Source organism: Drosophila simulans, chromosome X (genome assembly GCF_016746395.2).
Source record: "Drosophila simulans strain w501 chromosome X, Prin_Dsim_3.1, whole genome shotgun sequence".
Lineage (NCBI taxonomy): Eukaryota > Metazoa > Arthropoda > Insecta > Diptera > Drosophilidae > Drosophila > Drosophila simulans.
Window position 1 is genome coordinate 6,308,658 of NC_052525.2, and position 19,787 is coordinate 6,328,444.

The 19,787-nt window shown below is 42.7% G+C and overlaps 1 protein-coding gene and 1 long non-coding RNA gene across 5 annotated transcripts; one reads left to right on the forward strand and one right to left on the reverse strand.

The window, feature by feature from the left end:
- Positions 1-211: 211 nt before the first annotated feature.
- On the reverse strand, positions 212-19,303 carry LOC6725306 (synaptic vesicle glycoprotein 2B). Of its 3 annotated transcripts, XM_016172901.3 has the most exons (5): positions 18,812-19,303; positions 17,127-17,324; positions 3,925-4,098; positions 3,088-3,808; positions 212-2,412 (listed from the first exon to the last, which is right to left on the reverse strand). In XM_016172901.3, exons 3-5 carry the CDS (start codon positions 3,959-3,961, stop codon positions 1,272-1,274), a joined length of 1,899 nt encoding a protein of 632 aa, XP_016038357.1. In that variant the 5' UTR covers positions 3,962-4,098; positions 17,127-17,324; positions 18,812-19,303; the 3' UTR covers positions 212-1,271. The 3 variants fall into 3 exon arrangements, with proteins under 3 accessions (XP_016038357.1, XP_016038356.1, XP_016038355.1); XM_016172900.3 differs by lacking the exons at positions 17,127-17,324; positions 18,812-19,303 and adding an exon at positions 9,968-10,169; XM_016172899.2 differs by lacking the exons at positions 17,127-17,324; positions 18,812-19,303 and adding an exon at positions 6,270-6,864.
- LOC27206760 lies at positions 11,967-15,849 on the forward strand. 2 transcript variants are annotated; one of them, XR_001600122.2, is made up of 3 exons: positions 12,088-12,241; positions 14,963-15,352; positions 15,441-15,849. It is a non-coding gene; the product is annotated as an uncharacterized LOC27206760 (long non-coding RNA). The 2 variants fall into 2 exon arrangements; XR_001600123.3 differs by having other exon boundaries at positions 11,967-12,241; positions 14,963-15,849.
- Positions 19,304-19,787: the final 484 nt, after the last annotated feature.

Sequence of the window (19,787 nt, forward strand, 5' to 3'; positions counted from 1 at the left end):
TCTGGACCTCGTCAATATTTCTCATTCATTGAGCAAATAAACATTAGCCCGGTCGCGTGTTCCATTCCATTCGAAAAATTCGCAGATGTGCGACTGATTAAGCTGATCTTGAATGGCATCGAAATCTTTGAGGAAGTACTATGTTAGTTTTACAGTTACAAAGATAACCCATATCTATATAACCCCTTGGTGGCCAATAAACAACGTTTTCTTTTGTGGTTTGTCCTTTTTTATTAGGGTATTTTTTTTGTTTTGTATATATGTAGCGTAACTTGTTATAACGTAACTAAATTTTACAAATATTCTTTCACTTCCTGTGCTTTGGTCCTACATGACGAAAAAAAAACAAAAAAAAAATCTTTTTGATATAGTATGTATGTTTAATATATAGATAAAGTTATATACGTATGTGTTTTACATTGGATGCATTAATAATAATAGCAATAATAACAACAATAACGGACAGCAGCGGAACGAGAACGGTGCGATAGTATCTTTGATTCCATGCTTATCGGCGCTTAGCCCCTTATCTCTACCGTTACCGTTACTCAGCCCCTCTGCTGCTGCTTCAGCCGGCGCCGGCGCTTGCCAAATATATATATATTATTCTCTACATATCGTACAATACAATACATATACATCGATTGCTATCGATCCTACCTGCTATATCTTCTCGCTGGCTTGGGGTTTTCTTTGCTTATCATAATTGGGCGAAGGAATGCCAATCGCATCCCAAAATGGTTATGTGTTCTTTTCATAATTTTCTTCCTTTCCTTTCGATAAGGTTTGTTTTCGTTGTGACTTTTCTTTCGCCCATTTCTGATTTCATTTTGTTGGTTCATTTAAATTCCAATAGATTGATAGATATTTGTAGGGGGAGGGGGGAAAAGGGGGCGTTTAAAATTAGACACACAGTGAAAATCGTTATCGCTATCGTTAAATAATTACTGACGATACAAATAATCGTGTATTGTAGCACACACATACCATATATACACAGATAATGCCCGATCCTCTGACGGAATGGGGCAAATGGAAATTACTTGTGGGTCGCGGGTGGGTTTTGGGTGGTGTGTTAACTATTGCTGATTTTCAAAGGGGAACGTATCTAGCCCAAAAAGGTCCTGACCTCAAGTTGATAACTATGATCCGTTATAAACCATAGTACCAGGGCTCGAAACAAGACCTTGCAGACTAGCAGTTTAAGCAGAAGGATTATATGGGGTTTTTTTTTGGCTGGTGGCTAGGGATTAGAGGGATTGATTAGCTGCTTAATTGAGTTCCTTGCGCGTCGTATTGGGCAACAGGAGGCACATGAGACCGCCGCCGATGAGCAGACCCGACACGATGAACGTGGGCGACGGGCAGTAGTTGTCCAGCAGCTGGGCAATCACGATGTTGCCAATGATGCCGCCCAAGCGAGCGGCCACCATCGAAATGGCCACGCCGGTGGCCCTCAGCTTGGTGGGGAATACTTCGGTGATGAGGCAGTCGAGCGCCGCATTGGCCGCCGAAATGGCGCCACTGAAGATGGCCGATACGACCAGGTTCTGAACGGAGCTGCGCACAAAGTACATCAGCGCCGAGCAGATGCCGGCGGTCATGGTACCGGCGATTAGGAAGAACTTCCTGCCCAGCATGTCCATGCCCAGAATGGCCAGCAGATTGGCCGGCAGCGCTGAGGCCAGTGATATCAGCGATTCCATGAACACCGATTGCGGTATATCCGACGAGCAGGTACCATTGTTGCTTTGCTCCTTGGCCAGGTTGACCACATACTCTGTGACAGCACAAACGCCGGCCGACTGGTCTGGGAATGCCTTCTCGTATTCCTCGAAACGATTGAAGAGCTCCGGGAACCACATCAACAGGCCGTAGTAGCCAATGTGGAATGTAAAGTTGATCGTAATCGAAACGATGGTGAAACGCAGTATGGGCGATTTGAACAGGGCGCGACTGTGGTCAACCATTCCGCTGATCATGCGGCTATATTTGTTCTTCACATTGCCATTGCTCTCCAGCAGCTTCTCGTCCACCTCCAGGTCGTAGACCATGTACTCGTCCGGACGGCGCTTCGTGTTCGTCACGAAAATGCCACGGAAAATGGCCAGAGCGCGATCCTTCTTGCCGCGCGTCAGCAGAAACTTGGGCGATTCGGGCAGATAGAAGAGCAGGAATCCCACGAGGAACGAGGGCAGTGAGCAGACCAGCAGGAAGATACGCCACGAGTTGTATGTGAAGTACGCCGTGGTGAAGCCAATCGTTCGCGGGATGATCAGCCAGGCCAAGCTGGCCACGAACAGGTTGCCAAACGTCCAGAAGGCGGCCATGAAGCTCAGCATGGAGCCGCGCTTCGCCTTCGGCTGGAATTCGGCGAAGTACGACCAGATCACAGGACCACTGCCGCCCAAACTGCAAGTAAATGGGAAAAAAATGAATAATGTTATAATCGCAGATGGACACAGTGCGTATACGCGATTTTCCAAATCGTATATTACGTATACGCCACGTTTACTAAACTCTACAAAAGGACATGAAATATACGACATTTTTTTTCAAAATCTATGGAAAATGGTGCACCACAATTGTAGTATCATTTAGCACTCGATATGAAAATATTGCAAAATAATTGTTGTCAGTTCGGTGCGGTAATTAGCAAACGATCGGCAAAAAATACAAAATATATTGTTAAATATGAGTGAGCATTGGGGTAAACCGGTGACTAAGCGTCAATGTAACCCAAAAGCCAGGGGGCCAAGGCCTGAGCTGAGATTTTTCATTTGCCAGCGGCAAATTCGATAGGCATTTGGGTGTTCGTTACATTTTTTTGGGCCATTTCGATCGGACTTGCGGGATTCGAGCCTTTAATTAGCATAAACAGTCACGATATTTTGGCTCAAATATTTTGTTGTTATTCATAATAGAAATAATTGAATTAACACCTTGCCCCGGGTCCAGGCCCGTGTGTCACTCGATCCACAGATCGATGAGCGATCGATGATGATCCATGGCTGCATGGAGCGGTGGTATCACCACATCGATTGCCCATTGTTATGGCTTAATGTTAGTTGGATGGCAGATACTTACGCTGCACCATTGAGGAAGCGGAACAGCATGAAGAAGGAGTAGGTCTGCGAGAAGGACGAGGCGACGATGCAGAGGGCGTTCATGAACGAGATGACGATGAGGACCTTCTTGCGGCCAAAGCTGTCGGCGATGCTGCCCCAGAAGTAGGCGCCCACCATCATGCCGATGAAGATGATCGAGTTCAGCCAGCCCTTGGTCTCCGTATTCAAATCCAGGTCACACTCCGCCGATGGCAGAATGAAGGACATGGATATGACATCCATTTCCTCGGACGTGCTGACCAATCCGCAGATGGCCAGCAGTATATAATGGAACTTGCCATAGCCGCACAATTCGATGGCCCTCTCGAAGTTGGCGACTATTGGGGCAGTGGGTTCCGGCAAGGGTACGGACTTCTTGCGTCCCTTACCACCCTTGCCCCCCTTGCCGGGCGGCCCGTGACCCCCGTGACCCCCATCGGGGGCGTCCCGCTCTACGTCCTGCTGCTTGCCATTGGCATGGCTGTCCGGCTCGTAGGCGCGATTGTCCGCCGCAAACTGATACTCGGGCTGCTTGGGTCCGGTGCCCAAGGAGTACGGCTGGATGATCGCTCGGTTGTCGATGTGCGAGGTCGCGTTTCCGGTGGCTGGTGCGTTGGCCTGGCCAGTGGGATGGTTGCTTGCTTGGTTGCTTGCTGCGCTCTGGTTGTAGTTCGGTTGTAGTCCAGCTTCTACATTATAGGCTGCAAGTAGGGGGTTAAACAGTGGGTTAAGTGGTGAAAGTGCTTATGGGGTTATCGAATATCCATGAGTCCAATGGATAGCGTGTCGAATTGTGAGCTAAATCTATATTACTTACATTCGCTTTTGCCCTTTGCGGAATCACCTTCTACCATTCTATAGTTCAGGGTTTTGTTGGCTTCTTGTGCGCGTAGCAAAAAGGAAATTGGGTTTACTTGTCGGGGTTTTTTGGTGGCTGTTTGCTCTAAGCTCTGCTTAGATGGGTACAGTTGTGTCTGCCTCGCTTAGCGGTCTGCAATGAGAGAAGGAGATGGCGAGTGTTATCGATTGGCTAACCACAGATCGATCGTTCTATCGATCGATTGTTTCGACATGGAGAGAAAAGTGGGTTAATTTAACGCAATTGGGAGGCAATTGAGCAGAATGAATGAACGATCTGTTCGTCGCGCCCAGGCGACATCGTAATTGATTAATAAAAAATTATGCCCGAAATAGTCGCGGGCACTGAAATTAACCGTAAGTGCCGAAGGCGTGAAAAAACCCCCATTTGAGTCGACAATTTTATTAATAAATAATTGGGTAGCTGTCTTCGTTGCGTATTTGAATGTCACTACTGGTCAAATGGGGTGGGTGCTAAAAAAAAAAAATAGCTACAACAGTATTTAGCCACCACATATTTAGGGGTATTTTTGAAATTAACTATATACTAATTATAATTGTTTTGCCCATGCACCAGTGCCGATTTGTGAGCATAGACCTAATTGGTTAGTGGCACTCTATAAAACATAAACATAAATCAAAGCGAGCATGAGCTTCTTCCGCTCGAACAGCTGGCTAATTAAGAGATTTGCGAATATTGAATTCAATTCACAATTTATCGCGCCAATCTTTCACTTTATTCATTAGGCAGGAGCAACAACAATTACAAATGTACATCGGTAACGAATGATTCTCAGTCGCAATCGCAATCGCATTGAACCTGAAACTGAACCGGCCGTACGCATGTGCAATGAAGGAGAACAGGAACCAAAAGCGCAACGGCGAATGCACTGCGAGAAAAACTGGTGAAGGCAGGTCATTATAACACTATCTTTTCCTCACTCTCAAGAGAGTGATGTATCGTAATGAGAAAACATATATCTATTGGCAGGATTACTTGCTCATTGATATGAAACCACCATCAGACCCTTTTTCGTTGTGTAGCAGTCAGTATTCGTCACTGGTGGGTGGGTGGCTTGCTGTGTTTCATTGCCACTGCGTTCCGTTCCGCACTCTCAATCGCTTGCCCAACGATAATCGCCAGCAATTAGCCATGTTTTATTATGAATATATGCTGATTTATGCCCTGGACGATCATTAAACGCCTACGCTTCCGCAAGCCAGTGCCACATGGCCCTTCACCTGGCCTTCGTGCCAGTCCCAGATCCACTCCCGATCTTATTCCCATTCCCATTCCCAATTCATTTCCCCCCCATCAAAAGTACAGTCACCGCTCTGGAGCCCTAGTAGAGTCAGTCATTTAGGAAATAAGCGCATTATATTTGTAAGCATATTAAATGCACTTTTCAGCCGCTCAGTTCACTCGTTAAGTTTGCTCCCATAAACTTTCGAGTTGAACCATGATTATTGGCTCTAATACGACTCGAAAAACATTCTATCCATTGGAGTACGACTGTACGGGTATAATAACTCTGATATGCTACGTAAATATGTACATATATACGTAGCGCCATAAAAACGCACTCGCTTCCAGTTTTGCTGTTTAACAAGTCGCATTAGAATGATTGTCTTTTTCAAGCGCAATTAAAGCAGCGCAACTGGAAAAACTGCGTGTGAATGGAATACCCCGGACTTGACGTGGTCCCAGCTTTATTTATACTCGATGCCCCAATGTCATCCGCTGCATGTGTCGGATGCCCAGGGAAATGGGGGATTGGGTGGTCCGTTTATGGTGCACGTAGCTATTTTGTTTTTGTTTTTTGCGCCTTTGCATATCTGAAATTAATTAGCACATAAAACGGAGACCCGGCTGTAGACTTCGGGGCACTTCAGCCAGATGATGTGGGAAATGGCGGGGTACGAAGTCTGAATGAACCCGCAAAACTACAGATTTTCAACAAAACATTTGTGAGAATTGAACCACTCAATCGATTACCGAGCCAGTGCAAAAAATGCAAAAATGACTCAGATAAATTGTTTGGATTGTTTTTAAAACGTAACTGTGAGCAAAACGAGACTCTTAAGTTTAGTAGTTTACTAGGTCTTTAATATACCAAAGATGTCTGCTCCACATACTCAAGTTCATTCTTTCACTAATGCATATTCATAACTTAAATTATATAATTCCAGTTTTGTTTTCACTGCTATATCTGAACATTTTGCTGTTTAGAATATTGGGTTTGCTAATTGGTAAGTCTGCTAATTTTGCGCCAACTTTGCTTTTCATGATTGGCATTCCATTACCTGTTGGCTGCTTTTCTGGATTGAATTGTACTCGTTATTGGCCAGGAGATCTTTTGGGTTGATTTGCACCGCTGTTTTTCGGGGCTTATTGTTTGTTTGGCAATTAAATTGGTTGTATTCGTTGTATTCGAATAAAATATGTTTTTTGCACCGTTAAATATTTATTTTTACTACGCGGCTACGCCCTGTATATCTCTGTACTTCTGTTTTATTTTGCACTTGTTTGGTGTTTGTTTATTTATACTCCGTGTTGTTTGTGAATTAAATTTTAGAAAATTGCTCGTCAGCTCAAAGTGGACTGTTTGTGTTTTTGCTTATAGTGGATCTTGGCGTTCGTACTGCGCGGAGTTCTCAACGAGGCTTGGCAATTCTTGCAAACTGGCGAAAACATTAAAACCGTTGGCTGGCACACAGTGGGCGAATGGCAAAGGGCATCGAAATCGATACAATTTAGGCAAAACAAAAAAAAATGTACTTCTTGTTGCTTTTCTCTGCGGATCTTTGGCAAATGCGATTTTGCGAGCGGTTAGCGGTACGTCGGCGGTACTGTGAGCGGTATTTCGATCAACGTTCGTGCACTTCAAGCGGTGGAAAGTATCTGAGCGGCGTTCGACGGCCGCTTAAATACACAGAAATCGCATCCGCGGAACGAGCGGCATTGGAACGCGGCTTATCACCCGCCCACCGCCCCCTTTTACCATTTTCACTGCTTGCCCGCTCCATTCCCGCCGTTCCGCTGTGAACGCGCGCGCGCTCGCTAATTGAAATTCAAATTGTGATCATCGCCCAAGTGCGGCCAGCAATTGCAAATCAATTAAATGATAACGCCGAAGAGAGCAAATCAAAATAAGAAATGATCAGCCTCGATTGACCTCGATACGATTGAATTCCTTCAGAGATCAAAAGTTAAATACACACATACGTGCTGTATTTTAATTAAGCATTTCCGAAATATTGCAGGATCGTGAATTTAGAAATGACCAATATGTATCTATAAGCAAGGAAACTAATTACTTATTTGGATCCTAGGCAAAATTACTGAAATGTCCCATAAGACAAGCTTGTGACCCCGAAAATGACTGAGTTTTTAACTTACTTTCTAAAATTAGCTATAAGGTGCAGGGATTTTTTTTACGATGCTTATAAGAAAGCCCCAAATCGTAATTGGCACGTGATCTACCTTGATCCCCCCCAAAAAATAAAAAACAGTTCAGGTGAGTCAAGTTCGGCACAAATATAATGATAATCGCATAACGATAACTGAACTTAAGCGTAACTGGCCGATCGGGTGACAAACCCGATGAGAATTCGAAAACTCAATTTCGAGTCCCTTTTTGCGAACAATTAACGGCAGCAGGCATCGGCTTAAGTGATCAAAAGAATTATACTTGAGACTTAATAGCGGCATTATCGTTATTGTTCATATTGTTACATATAGCGGGCGATATGAACACACATATAGGGATTATACGTATTGTTGTCACGGCGATTACTGATACTACCACTCGATCACAGCGAGCAATGATCGTGTAAGCTGGCCATGTGACTTGTGAGCTTACAAAAAACTGAAACCAAGTATAGGGATTTTCAAAACCAATATTGAGAGGGAAAATAATCGAACTGAACGCCGATCTAATAGCGCTTTGAAGGTGATGCAATTAGAGGAGCTCATTTCTCATTGTATCATGCGAATAACGAATATCTGCCATAAAGTCGATCAACGTTGTCTAATTGCTTAATTTGTTAGCCACACTTTGGTGGGAGGTATTCTCGCCCAGTTAGTCATCTGTTTTCAGGATGTTTATGCGCGCCGTAAGATCGCGAACAAGGGAAAGCGCTGTGAAACCCGAGATGGTTACCTTCCACGAAGACGACGTGACTCTCTCCAGAGTCAAGTGCAGATTGGGGCCTTGCATAATGGGCGATTAGTACGGACGTAGTCGTAACTTGACGCTAATTTCTGGTTTCTGGCTTCGTTTGGCAAATTATCGCACCTCTGACCCACAGAAGAGCCACACAAAAGATTGGATGTCAGTGGGTTGCGGTACGTGTTCTTTGTTCGGTTCTCGTTTTCGCTTAATATTTGCTAACTAGCCGTTTGTTTAAGCCGCCCACAATTAATTTAATTAGACATTGTTGTCACGAAACGAACACGGCCAATTGAAAATTATGCTAGACGAGGGACAGCTTAATTACGATCGTAATAACACACAGCCATAAACCCATTACAATTGAATGTATAGATATAGAATCGTAACGCTAAGAAAGCCCATGATTGATATCCAGACTAAAGGTCAAATGGTTGCTGCCTTCGCTAAGTTCAATTTGGGGCGTATGTGGCCATGGCTGAGTTTAATCTACAAACAATAACCAACGAACACAGATGGGCCTATACACACATATATTTCATTTCCTACATATAGAGGTGCCCACAAGTATATTCTATATGCACATTTATCTGTTCATATATGTACTGGACTGGCTGTTGTTGCTGAATGTTAATCAAACTGCGTGCGCTGTGCTCGAAACTCGTTCGAATCGGTTTTTTATTTCCCCCACCGAGGCGAGTATCTTTCGACATCTTTCCGATCCGCATCTTCAATTGAGCATAGCAGCATTTGTGCGCTCCTTGCGATCGCTGCACAAACATTTCAATTAATTGACCACTTTCAATTGAAGACGATGTGCGAATGTGGTCAACGAAAACAAAAGTCGCCAAGAGAGCGTGAATATAACGAATTCGAATGGGCATTACGAGAAATTGCGAATTGGGTGTTCAATAAACAACGAATCGGATCGGATCGCTCTTCACATCACCAGGCAATTCAAAACAAACATGACTAATAAACGCTGGAGATACTGTTGTTTTTTGCCCTCGAGAGAGTGCGACTATGAGCTACAGTGGGCCCTCTCTGGAGTCGATCTGCCGGCCTAGCAACAAGCGGTAAAGCTATTCCCGATTCGAATGATTCAGAGGACACCTCTTGGCATGATAAATAAGCCTGCGGAAAGTGTATTTCATCATGGCTTTGAGTCAGCAGTTCCAAACACTCTGGGCTACAGAAAAAGCAGCCATGTAAGTATCCTTTTTGAAGGATCTCAAAGATTTAGATCAAGTACGCTGAGGGCAGAGACTGAGACTGAGATCCTCTTGAGAATTTCGCCATTAAAAATTCCATAATTCCATATTCATAAGGGGGCCTGAGATTTGGAAGTCTTGCAATTTCGAGGATTACGAATATTTGCATTAATCGGGCACAGGTGTTTGGCGCCCGCCTTCCGTTTTTTTCAATCTGCTGTATTCACTTTGGCATCGAATTAAATGTTAATATTGCGCTTATTCCACTTGTATTTTTCCCCCTTTTCGAGTTCGCGAGTTTCGCGGGCGCGCGACAATTTAGTTTGCATAATTAATTTATGCGTATTTGTTATTTTCAGCTGTTACACCGTATTTCCAGCGACAACAAAAAAATTAAAAAACAAACAAAACAAAAAGATTGGCATAAAGAATGTGGAATAATGCCCCTGGGCGGCGGAAAATAATTTGTTTTGTGTCATCCTGAATCTGAAACTTATTTACGAGCAACAGGAAGACTTGCGCGCCGCGTCGACTGAATCATCACAGTTTGCCCATTGTAATTTATCCTTGGGCAGGAGGGCGGGAGGGGGAGGTACTTAATTATCTGGGGGATACGCACCTACTACTGCTGTCCTTGTCGACGATGTCGACTAATTGCTGTGTGTGTGCGTGTGTGTGGTTTCGAAAAGAGATCCGATGCACGGCGGTTAGACGAGTTGAAGAATCGGGCTATATAGATCACGATCACTGGTTGGAGGAGCTCCACGCGGCTCCAAGAGCGATTGGACAATGCGTTCCAAGCATCGTTGGGCCGGCGTTTTTATAAGCGCCAACCCGGAGTGACACAGCCCGTACAGAAACCCGCCCACCCCGAAACCCAGCCGCCCCCTTTTCGGCTTCGTTCTCGGGATGCTGACTCTTCTTCGCTCATTCGCGATCGCACAATCTGTGTGCGCGCCTGCCACTCTCGGGGGCACTCGGCTCGGTTCTTAGCTTGTGTACACTCAGCTGCTTCGGTTGCTATTGCTGTTCTTATTTTTCCTCTTTTTTTGCGTTTTGCCTTCCTATTTTTTTTGTTTTTTGTTACTCTTGACGTTATCGCCAGCGGATCGGAGACAACAACAACAACAACAACAAGAGCCTGTAGCAAAAACGAGATGGGGCAGCATCAGAGATGTCGCGCTCCGATGCTTATCACTTGGCTCTCAGGCGCTCTTATCTACCGACTGCTGTACTCGTAATCGCAACAATGTGTACAAAAATAAGACCTGCAATCTTTATGGCTCGCTGCAAATGCAATGCTCTTCCTTCATCGTAAAGCATGTAATTCGCCAATACCAATGCAAAGTCTACACTAATGGCGAGGTCCTTCGCGAGCGAATCGGGCGCGAATCGGTTAAAAGCGGGTGAGCACTATGACGCATCAATATTAATCACGTATGTATGTACATATGGATGGAAAGTTATGAGCAGACCTCTCGTAGGACATTAAATAATAATAAAATACATTTATATACATATTGAAGGGTGACTTATCTATAGTTTTCCCGGACTATATATAAATCGCTTATGAATCGGTTAACATGATTTTCGTTACGAATCGCTTATTCATGCGGCAGCTGGACATGAAGTCGATTTGGAAACGGGTGTGAACCAGTTCAGCGATCGGTATGCACCAGCTAAGGGCTGATCGTTGCACTATTGGCCTTTGCAAAGGCCAAGTTGATTCGAAAAATGATGGCCAAAATCCTGTCTAAAACCAATCGAATATTCGAACTGAAATCGCTGCAGGGTCCCAAAAAATCGCGCGTCAGCAATATCCAGGAGATACAGAAATAGCGCTACGAATATGTATGAAATATGTGCGTGCGAACTCAGTGCCTCTCGCGTTTTTTGTCGCCTCGAATGTGTCGGAATTATTTGCGTGCTTGTGTTCCGCGCCCTCACTCCCCCGCCATAGGACCGCCAATTCCCTGGCGGCGGCAAAAGATCTACGTAATTTTTTGTTCAGTTCCATAAAAAAAGTGATCGTTTTGTGTGTGCAAAGGTTTTTTCCGCAGCCAACAGCCATGAAACAGAATCGAAACCAAAAATTATGCTAGACAGCTTTCCATATCGTATAGACTATGGGCCTTATGGCAAAGAACTTGTATTTCCAAGAAAATGCTTATGTCGCGTTATGATGATGAATATAAATATATGAAAAACAAATGCAACATTTAATGGTTTACAATTATTTCAGCATTTATTATCTACATTCAATAACTATCAATCGACAACAAACATTCAATAAAGAACAATCAACATTAAGCCATATATTTGCAACAAACAATATATATACATATGTAACATGTAACATTTAACATGCAACATTGAATAAGCAACATTGAATAAGCAACATTGAATAAGCAACATTGAATAATCAACATTTAATATGCAACATTGAATGTGCAACATTGAACTTGCAACATTGAACTTGCAACATTGAATATGCAACATTGAATATGCAACATTAAATTTGCAACACTGAAAGACAGGTAGTATACAACATTCAACAAAAAACATTAAACAAATCAAGAAATAGAGTGTTACAATGTAATTTACATATTTTACATAATTTACATAATAATTTACATACAATGTAAATGTAATGCAAGTGTAATGTAAATGTAATGTAAAACTAATTTCGGCCACCAATACTTACAATTCCCAATCAGTTCTGGCTCAATCATCATGGGATAGGAGCTCTGACACCTCATAAATCAGTCGAAAGGAAAGTATGACGTGTTAGTAATAGTAGTAGTATGTGTGTCGGTGAGTGTCAAGGTGGTTCCAGAGGCCATGTGGGCATCCCATCCTCTTTCCGGATGCAGTGGATCATGGATATGACCAGGTATGCTCCTCATTTAGGAGATTTTATTATTTATGTTAAGTATTTATTTATTTTCTATATATATATTTATTTTCTATATATATATTTATTTTCTATATATATATTTATTTTCTATATATATATTTATTTTATATATACATATTTATTTTTAAGTGCACTTATATCTAGGCTTTATATTTATTTATAGATATAAGCTCGAAACACATTTAGATATAATGATGAAAATTACAATTAAGTTGGGTGCAAATTTATGGAATAGGTTAAGCCATTCAAAGAATATACACATGTATATACTTTAGTTTTAAGCTTATATCGAATGCAAACTAGGATTAAGTATTCTTGGTGATAATTGTTAAGCGGCTTTCAGAGTTTAGGATTAAGTTATAATTAGTTAAAGATTGGTGAAGTGGGGAAGTGCGAATGGTATCATATGAAATGCAGTGTAGAATTTCAAGGTGTTCGCCCTGTAATCCGGGGCTTTATTTGTAAATTCGGTGGCTGGTTGCCGCCGAATGCAATGTAGATCGGCTAAAAATAAGTCGCTTTACTTTTCGTCACTCATCTTTCGCAACTCGAAGCGGATCCCAAACAAATATTGGCCCAGCCGCCAGCCATTCGTCCAAGTTCAGTGGTGTTTGTCCGCTTGTCATCACTTCCAGTTGCTTGTTTGTCCGTCCGTCCGTCCCTCTCTCTGTCCGTCCGTGTCAGCCAGCCCTCGTGACCTGGCCATCTGATATTGTTTTCCCTTCTCCGTATTGTTGTACTTTTTGGACAACCCAACGTGTGTTCTTTGACTGCCAAGGCCCAACCCATCTTGGCCCGTCTCCAAAGCTCGCCATCAAAGTCAACTCCCAAACCAAGCAACCAACTCAACTAACCAACCATCCATCCCTCGTCCCGATCCGCAGATCTCCCGGTCTTCTGATCTTGATCGCTATGTACACTGCTCCTCATGTGGGACTGACGTCAGTGGAAATTTGTGTAGACTTTATGAGGCTGCGGCTTAAAGTTGTTGATGTTTTTTTGTGACTGCTGCCACTGGGGATTTATGGGCCACCCACACGGAGATACTCCGCTTATCGGCGGACCGTTTGCCAGGCATAAATCTGCCTACTCTGGCACTTCTGCGCCATCCCCTTGATATGGGTTCTCTCTGGGGGCTTAGCTCAAAAGTATGCAAAAAGTATGTACACATTATCTAAACAACAATTCAATTTGATAACTCACTTCAAGACCCAAATACATTGTTGATATCCCACTTCCTTATTTGTATTTTCATTGGCAAAAAGAAAAAACTCTCATTCTCATCAATTAACAACAGACCCAAGAACCTCGGTCATTTTAGGGGTGTGCACTGCACTGATCTCGCCTTGAACCCTCCGCACATAAATAGATTCAAGATCAGAGGCGAATTCTTGATTGTTTTTGGAGCTCAATAAATAGGTGATTTTGATGGGGGTTTTCTATTGATTTCGTACATGATGACGGCTCAGTGGAATCTACCCCAGTGATCCTCAGGGTTAAGATCTAGCTTATCACCTCCAACTCAATGGTCTATCTTTAGCTTTACGATCTGTCATTTCGTTGAGCCGCAACATTATAACGTTCAAAACATCACCACTATAATTGGCTTAACGGCGGCTTTTTCCTAATACTCTTGTTTATAAACTTCGCCACTGACGCACAGAGAATTCCTTGGGTCACGTGCATTTAAAGTGCCAAGTCACTTTTGGCTACGCAGTGTCTATGGTCCATCTGTTTTGCCCCCTCCCTCAAAAGAAAACCCACATCATCTCCCCTTCTGAGAAGCCCCCTCTGCCGAATGAACGCGCTCAGCTCGCAGCTCGGGCTTGATTAATCATTGCATGCTCAATATCAATTAAGGCAAGGGGAAAAAACAATATAGAGGGCTATGCAGAAGAAGGCGGGACAGAGGACTCCGTTTCCAATGGGCCAAAGCGAGAATGAGAGCGAGAGAGAGGAGCATGGCCGATGACTAACCATGTGGCTTAAGCAGAAATCAATTCAATGCCCAATTTCAACGACATCGATGGAGAGGAAAACAACTGAAGAACGTGAGGCACATTCTGCATTCTTCGGTCTACAGTCTCCAGTCTCCAGTGCGAACCGGTTAGAACCGATGCCAATCAACGCGATGAACCTTTAAGGCAGTCATCTGAAACGCGATGAGTTCTTCCGCAGATCGTTTCGGAAGCGATTCCAATGAAGCATCATTATTGGGTCTAGATGAGCAGTGGTTCAGTTTCACAGATAATTTCGATTTCAAAGAACTAACACATTATTAAGAGGATCAACGGGTTCAGTTTCTTCAATAATTTTCCATTCATTGTATAAATTTTCAACCAACTAATAATTGATTTAAAACAAAACCACATTGTTTATAAACCATTAATACATTCTCAAAATTGAAATTAATTGCTTTCGGAAATGATCAAAATAACGAATATCAATTTCATGTTGCATTTGCTGATATAAACATTTCTTTATTATTCATAAATCGTAAACACCGAATGTTAGTTTAAGCTTAATCATTTGTTATTGCTACGCATTCCCTTTATTTATGGTTGAATAAATATTATTGCCTGCATCAATAATATCATTATTGGGATACTACAATCAGTAGCTGGATAAAGAAAAAATTGTGGCTGCTTTTATATTGGAGAATAAATTCGTTTTACCCTCTTTGCAATTTGTTTACAGAATTTTGGAATGGAAACTGGATCTGGCTCCTCTGGGTGGGCAAAACCACCTGGTAACTGATTTCTACTAGCTCGGAAGCCTTCATTGCATCAATTGGAAGACGATCTCGAGCACTGAGGAACTGTCTGCTTGAGTGCTTTTCCATTGAAATTCCCTTTTGATTTTCACTTAATTCCATTTGCGAACTGGTTTGTGGCGCCCGAGCAGGTACAACAATGGATATGACAACAATTAGTTGATGCCACATGTCGCCTGGCTCTTTGTTCGCCGCCTTTTTGCAAAATAGATATTGCAAAATGCCCAAAAGCACTTGTTTTTTGCTTTGTTTGGATGTGTTCTCTACGACGGCTTTTGTTTGGATTTTTATGATGTCTAAAACTGTCGGCGCGGGTAATTTGATTTAAAATGTTTATCTTGATTAGGGCCTCTTGCTGCTAATGTAATCGAGGCACTATATAGCTACCACTACTTGATATAGCTACTGGATCAACAACGCCGCTACACGAGCCAACCAAAGGGTCATAAAGAGTTGAACAAACGGACGAGGCCCTCAACTCAACTGGGCGACTTTCGGCGCAAAACATATAGACTGGAAATACACATGCACATATGTATATTGCACATGCACTTGCACATCTAGAGTTATTTGCATGCTGGTGACCCCGAGCAGGCAAAAAAAAAAAAATGTATTTATAAGTCTTCCCGCTTGCATGTACTATTTGTTTGCTAAATACTGGCAATAAGGTGGGCAACAAAAATTGCGTGGGGGAAAGGAGAGATCGACGACGGTGCTAGAGAAAGTGTCAGATTGGTGACCCCGAACTGCCTGAAAATGCTTACGTGGCAGGTTTTTATAAGATTTCCCTGTCTCGTTATTTGTTATTTGTTTGCTAAGTGCACAGGAAGAAAAAACATTATTGACTACTCAATTTTCGCATGCTGTTCCAAATAAATTATCACGCTTGAATCAACATTTAACATATTTATTTAGAGCTAAAGTGGGGTAGGTAACTTAAGCTAACACGGAGTTTTTGACTTGCTCTAACTTACGTATAACATATTAATATAAATAAATCCTATTTAATAATTGAATGGTAATGAATGTGTTTTACTTTCATTGGTTTGTGGCCACGGGCTGAGTGGCCATCAATTTCAGTACAAATACACCCCTTTTAAGTACCTCCTTGAATACGTGATCATTCAGAGCATTGCAATTATGCAGCTAATTGCACAATTAAAGCAGTTGCATTCGCAGCGCGCAGAGAAGAATTAATTCCCTGCACTGCCAGCACAGACTGTATCTGCATGCGAATCTGAATCGGAATCGGAATCCGTCTATATCTGATGCTATATCGAAGAACTTTGCGCTGACCCAAACCAATTCGAATCGGTTTGAGCCGCATCGCCGCCCCCCAAAATCGAATAAACGCGAGGGCAAGGCAGAAAATAAACAAACAAATAAATAAATAATTATGGCGGAGAGCGATCTATCTATATGCGCTTTATTTTTAAAGCACGCCTTGAAGGAAATGTTTGGCCAGCTACTCGCGAAAATTTCGGCTATGAAAAAATGGTCGCGTTTCAGGTTCAAGGTTCATACATCGATTTATAGATACATCTAGTCTCATCGTTTTAGCTAAAGATATAGCATCTTCAACCAACCGAGTTGTGAACACTTCCTGGTAATTTTAATGTGATACAAGTGTGTATTTAAGAACGTGGCGCCAGAACTGTCTGACCTTTCTGCTTCCTCAACCATCCCAAATCCCATAGTAAGAACCCCTTAAAAATGCCGACACGTTTCTCTTGTCTTATCTGTGAGCAAATATTTTGATTAAATTTTAATTTCCCTGCGATTGCATTTTATTTCTGTTACAGCGATCTGTCATAAGAAATGCGCCGCTGGTGACTTAATTTGTTTGATTGCCGGCACTGCAAACAAATATTCATGTCTTCAAGTATTCAGTGAAAAATCCAAATCAATTGCAATCAGCAGCGATTGAATGGCCAATTGGGTGTGTGCAAGTGGTGGAAAATCGGGAAATCGATGGGGAAAATGCAGAAATGCACTCTGTGCCACTGGGCGTATACGCAATTTATTGCTAATGCTAATTGCATTGACTTTAGGCCTACAATATTTAAATCCCCATGACTATGAACTTACCTCTTCGTGGTAGCGGTGTGCGTGGCAATGCTGAAGACTTGTTATCGTCGCCTTTTCCGAGTCCTTGTTATCGGTTTTATCGTTATCTTGCCGATTGAGCTTCGATATTGCTTCCATTCAAATAGTTATCGCTGGTTTTTGGTGTCGTCGACTTTTGTTACGTTTTTCGGTGGTTTGTTGTTGCGCAATTATCTGACTCTGAAACCCATAGATTAAGTTCGTCATCATCGGGGCGTCCTTATCTAAGCATCCGGATGTGCACATGCGATCGGATCGAGAGATCCACACGATCGACACGTTTCACCCAATTCTACCCAACAGCCAAAATATAAACAATACGCAACACGTGAATCGCGGATCGTGGATTTTCATGTGGCCCCCAGAAAGCGAAAGTCTGTCGTGCGAAAGAGTGCGCAATACACGGGGCAGAACGAGACGGAAGGCAAGGAAAATTTGTTTTGCCAAAAATGAAAATTGAAAAACTGATTCAATCTTGTTTATTTCGGACACCCAGTGGGTGAGTCTGGCTGTTATTTCGATCGTTTTTAGTACTTATATACTTCGTTTTGTTTATGTTTTTTTCTTTTTTGCCTGTTTTAATTTTCTTCGTTACTTACGCACAGAAAATGTGCCCTGTCTGCGTTGCTGAATTTCCTATTGACAAGCCATTCGAAAGATGTCCCAAGTGAAAGGTATTGCAAAATTTTCCTTTAGCCCAAGCGGGTAAAGTTCCCGTTGCAACCGGTTATACCGGTTCGTCTCTGGAACTATTAGTTTTCAATCTAAACTGTTGCCGAGAGCTATTTCCGTCAGCAACAAGTGCCGTCTTTAGGGTCTATATTTGAATCTCTTGCATGGGAAAGTGATGTGCCCCAGTGACGCAGCGCTTCAGCTTCGTGGATGGATGATTTATACCCATATTTATAGACGTATCCGAATCGGAAATCCGTCCGCCCGTCCGTCCTTGTGGTGCCAATGGGAGGTCAAAGTGCCGAAAGAGAGCTGATGATCAGATAGAGAAGAATTCGAATCGGGAAGGTGGAGCAGACCTGTTCGGTCTGGAATGGGGCAGATCAGAACCAACAGTCTATGAGTCTGTGGTAAAAATACACACTCTTCAATGCTGACGTTGACATTGGGTGACGTCTCTAATATATATATAGTTGAATATGGCTATATATACACGTATATATCCACCAGATCGGTGCGTGATGTCGGACCAAATGGGCTAAATGCTCGCCCAGTGTGTCTGCTGAACTCGAATACGGATTCGGATTTGGATTTGGATGCCATTCGGACATTTCTGAAACGGAGGGACACGTGCGACCTGGCCAGTAGCGAGTACTTCCCCTGCAAACAGGGCATATTTATCGGGGGTGCTGGTCCAATTCGAATTAGCATGCAAATACGAGGAGAAACAACGGCCAAGTGAAAATATTCCCACAATTTAAATGCAAATTTCGAGTAAACAAACCCAGGCGCACAATATTTACTGGTGTGTTATTTTCCATGCTGAATATGAAATGATATATCAATCAAATTATATGTAAATATTGCAACAGTTCTCCGCCCTTAATTGCGAAACGCGATCGCTAGTACAGTCTGCATGGCGAAGGGTCAACGCTGCGATAACGATAACCTATCGGTGGCCCCTCCACACGACGCAATTCAGCTTGAATCCTTACTTTGTGGCTGTTTTCCGCTTTGGCTAGTGCTTTTTTATCGTGTTCGATCCTAGTTCTTTTTTTATTTATCTTTGTTTTAATTGATATTCGGTATGGGAAACAAAGTTTTCCGCTGTTTTTCCAACTTGTACGATTTGTTGATGCTTTCGCGCTTGAATGTGTTTATAATTTGGAGTCTTGCCAGGTGCTTTAGTGGTTCGATATTTTCTTCATTTGCTTGGTTAATGCTTGTTAATTTTGTTGTATATGCTTTTTGTTTGCCTTTGGTTGTAATTCATTTATATTGATTTCTTCACGCTCTAGAAACGCTTGCGTTTAAATCGCTTTCAATGGGAATCGAATCGGTATCACTAAACGATTTATTTTGATGTGTAATTTTTATTACGCGCTTTGCATTGCTTTTAACTATTATTCGTATTTTTATTTCTATTTATTTTTTTTTTTTTGATTTTTATAGATTTTTTCAGTATCGGATAATCGCAGATTTCGTGTGCTAATGTCGCGGCTTGAACTTTAAAACTGAAAACGAACGAATTTCAGATGTGATGTTTCGCATTGTTTAGTGCGCTGTGCGGGAGCTCTATTGTTGTTGTTGTTATTGTATTATGTTTACTACTACTGGCTAGGTGCAGCACGACAGCGACGCCGGCAGAATCCCAATCCGAATCCCAATCCCAATCCCACCGATCCCACCCCCAAGCCCCCGGTGGGCCCCCGGTGCCGCCACCAACCCCATAGAGCCATCCATCCATCCCCGATCTCAGTCTCACCCCGCCCGTTCGCGCACAGCCCATTCCCATCGAATGTCTCCCCACAATGGAGCGCTCAATGAGCTTGAGTGTCATCCACTTAGGAAGCGCCAACCACTGAACTCGCCAGCAACAGTACCAAAAAAATACAACAAGTACAAAATTCGAAATAAGCCAGAAAAAAAAAAAATCAAAAAATACAACAACCACTACAGCAATGAACTGGG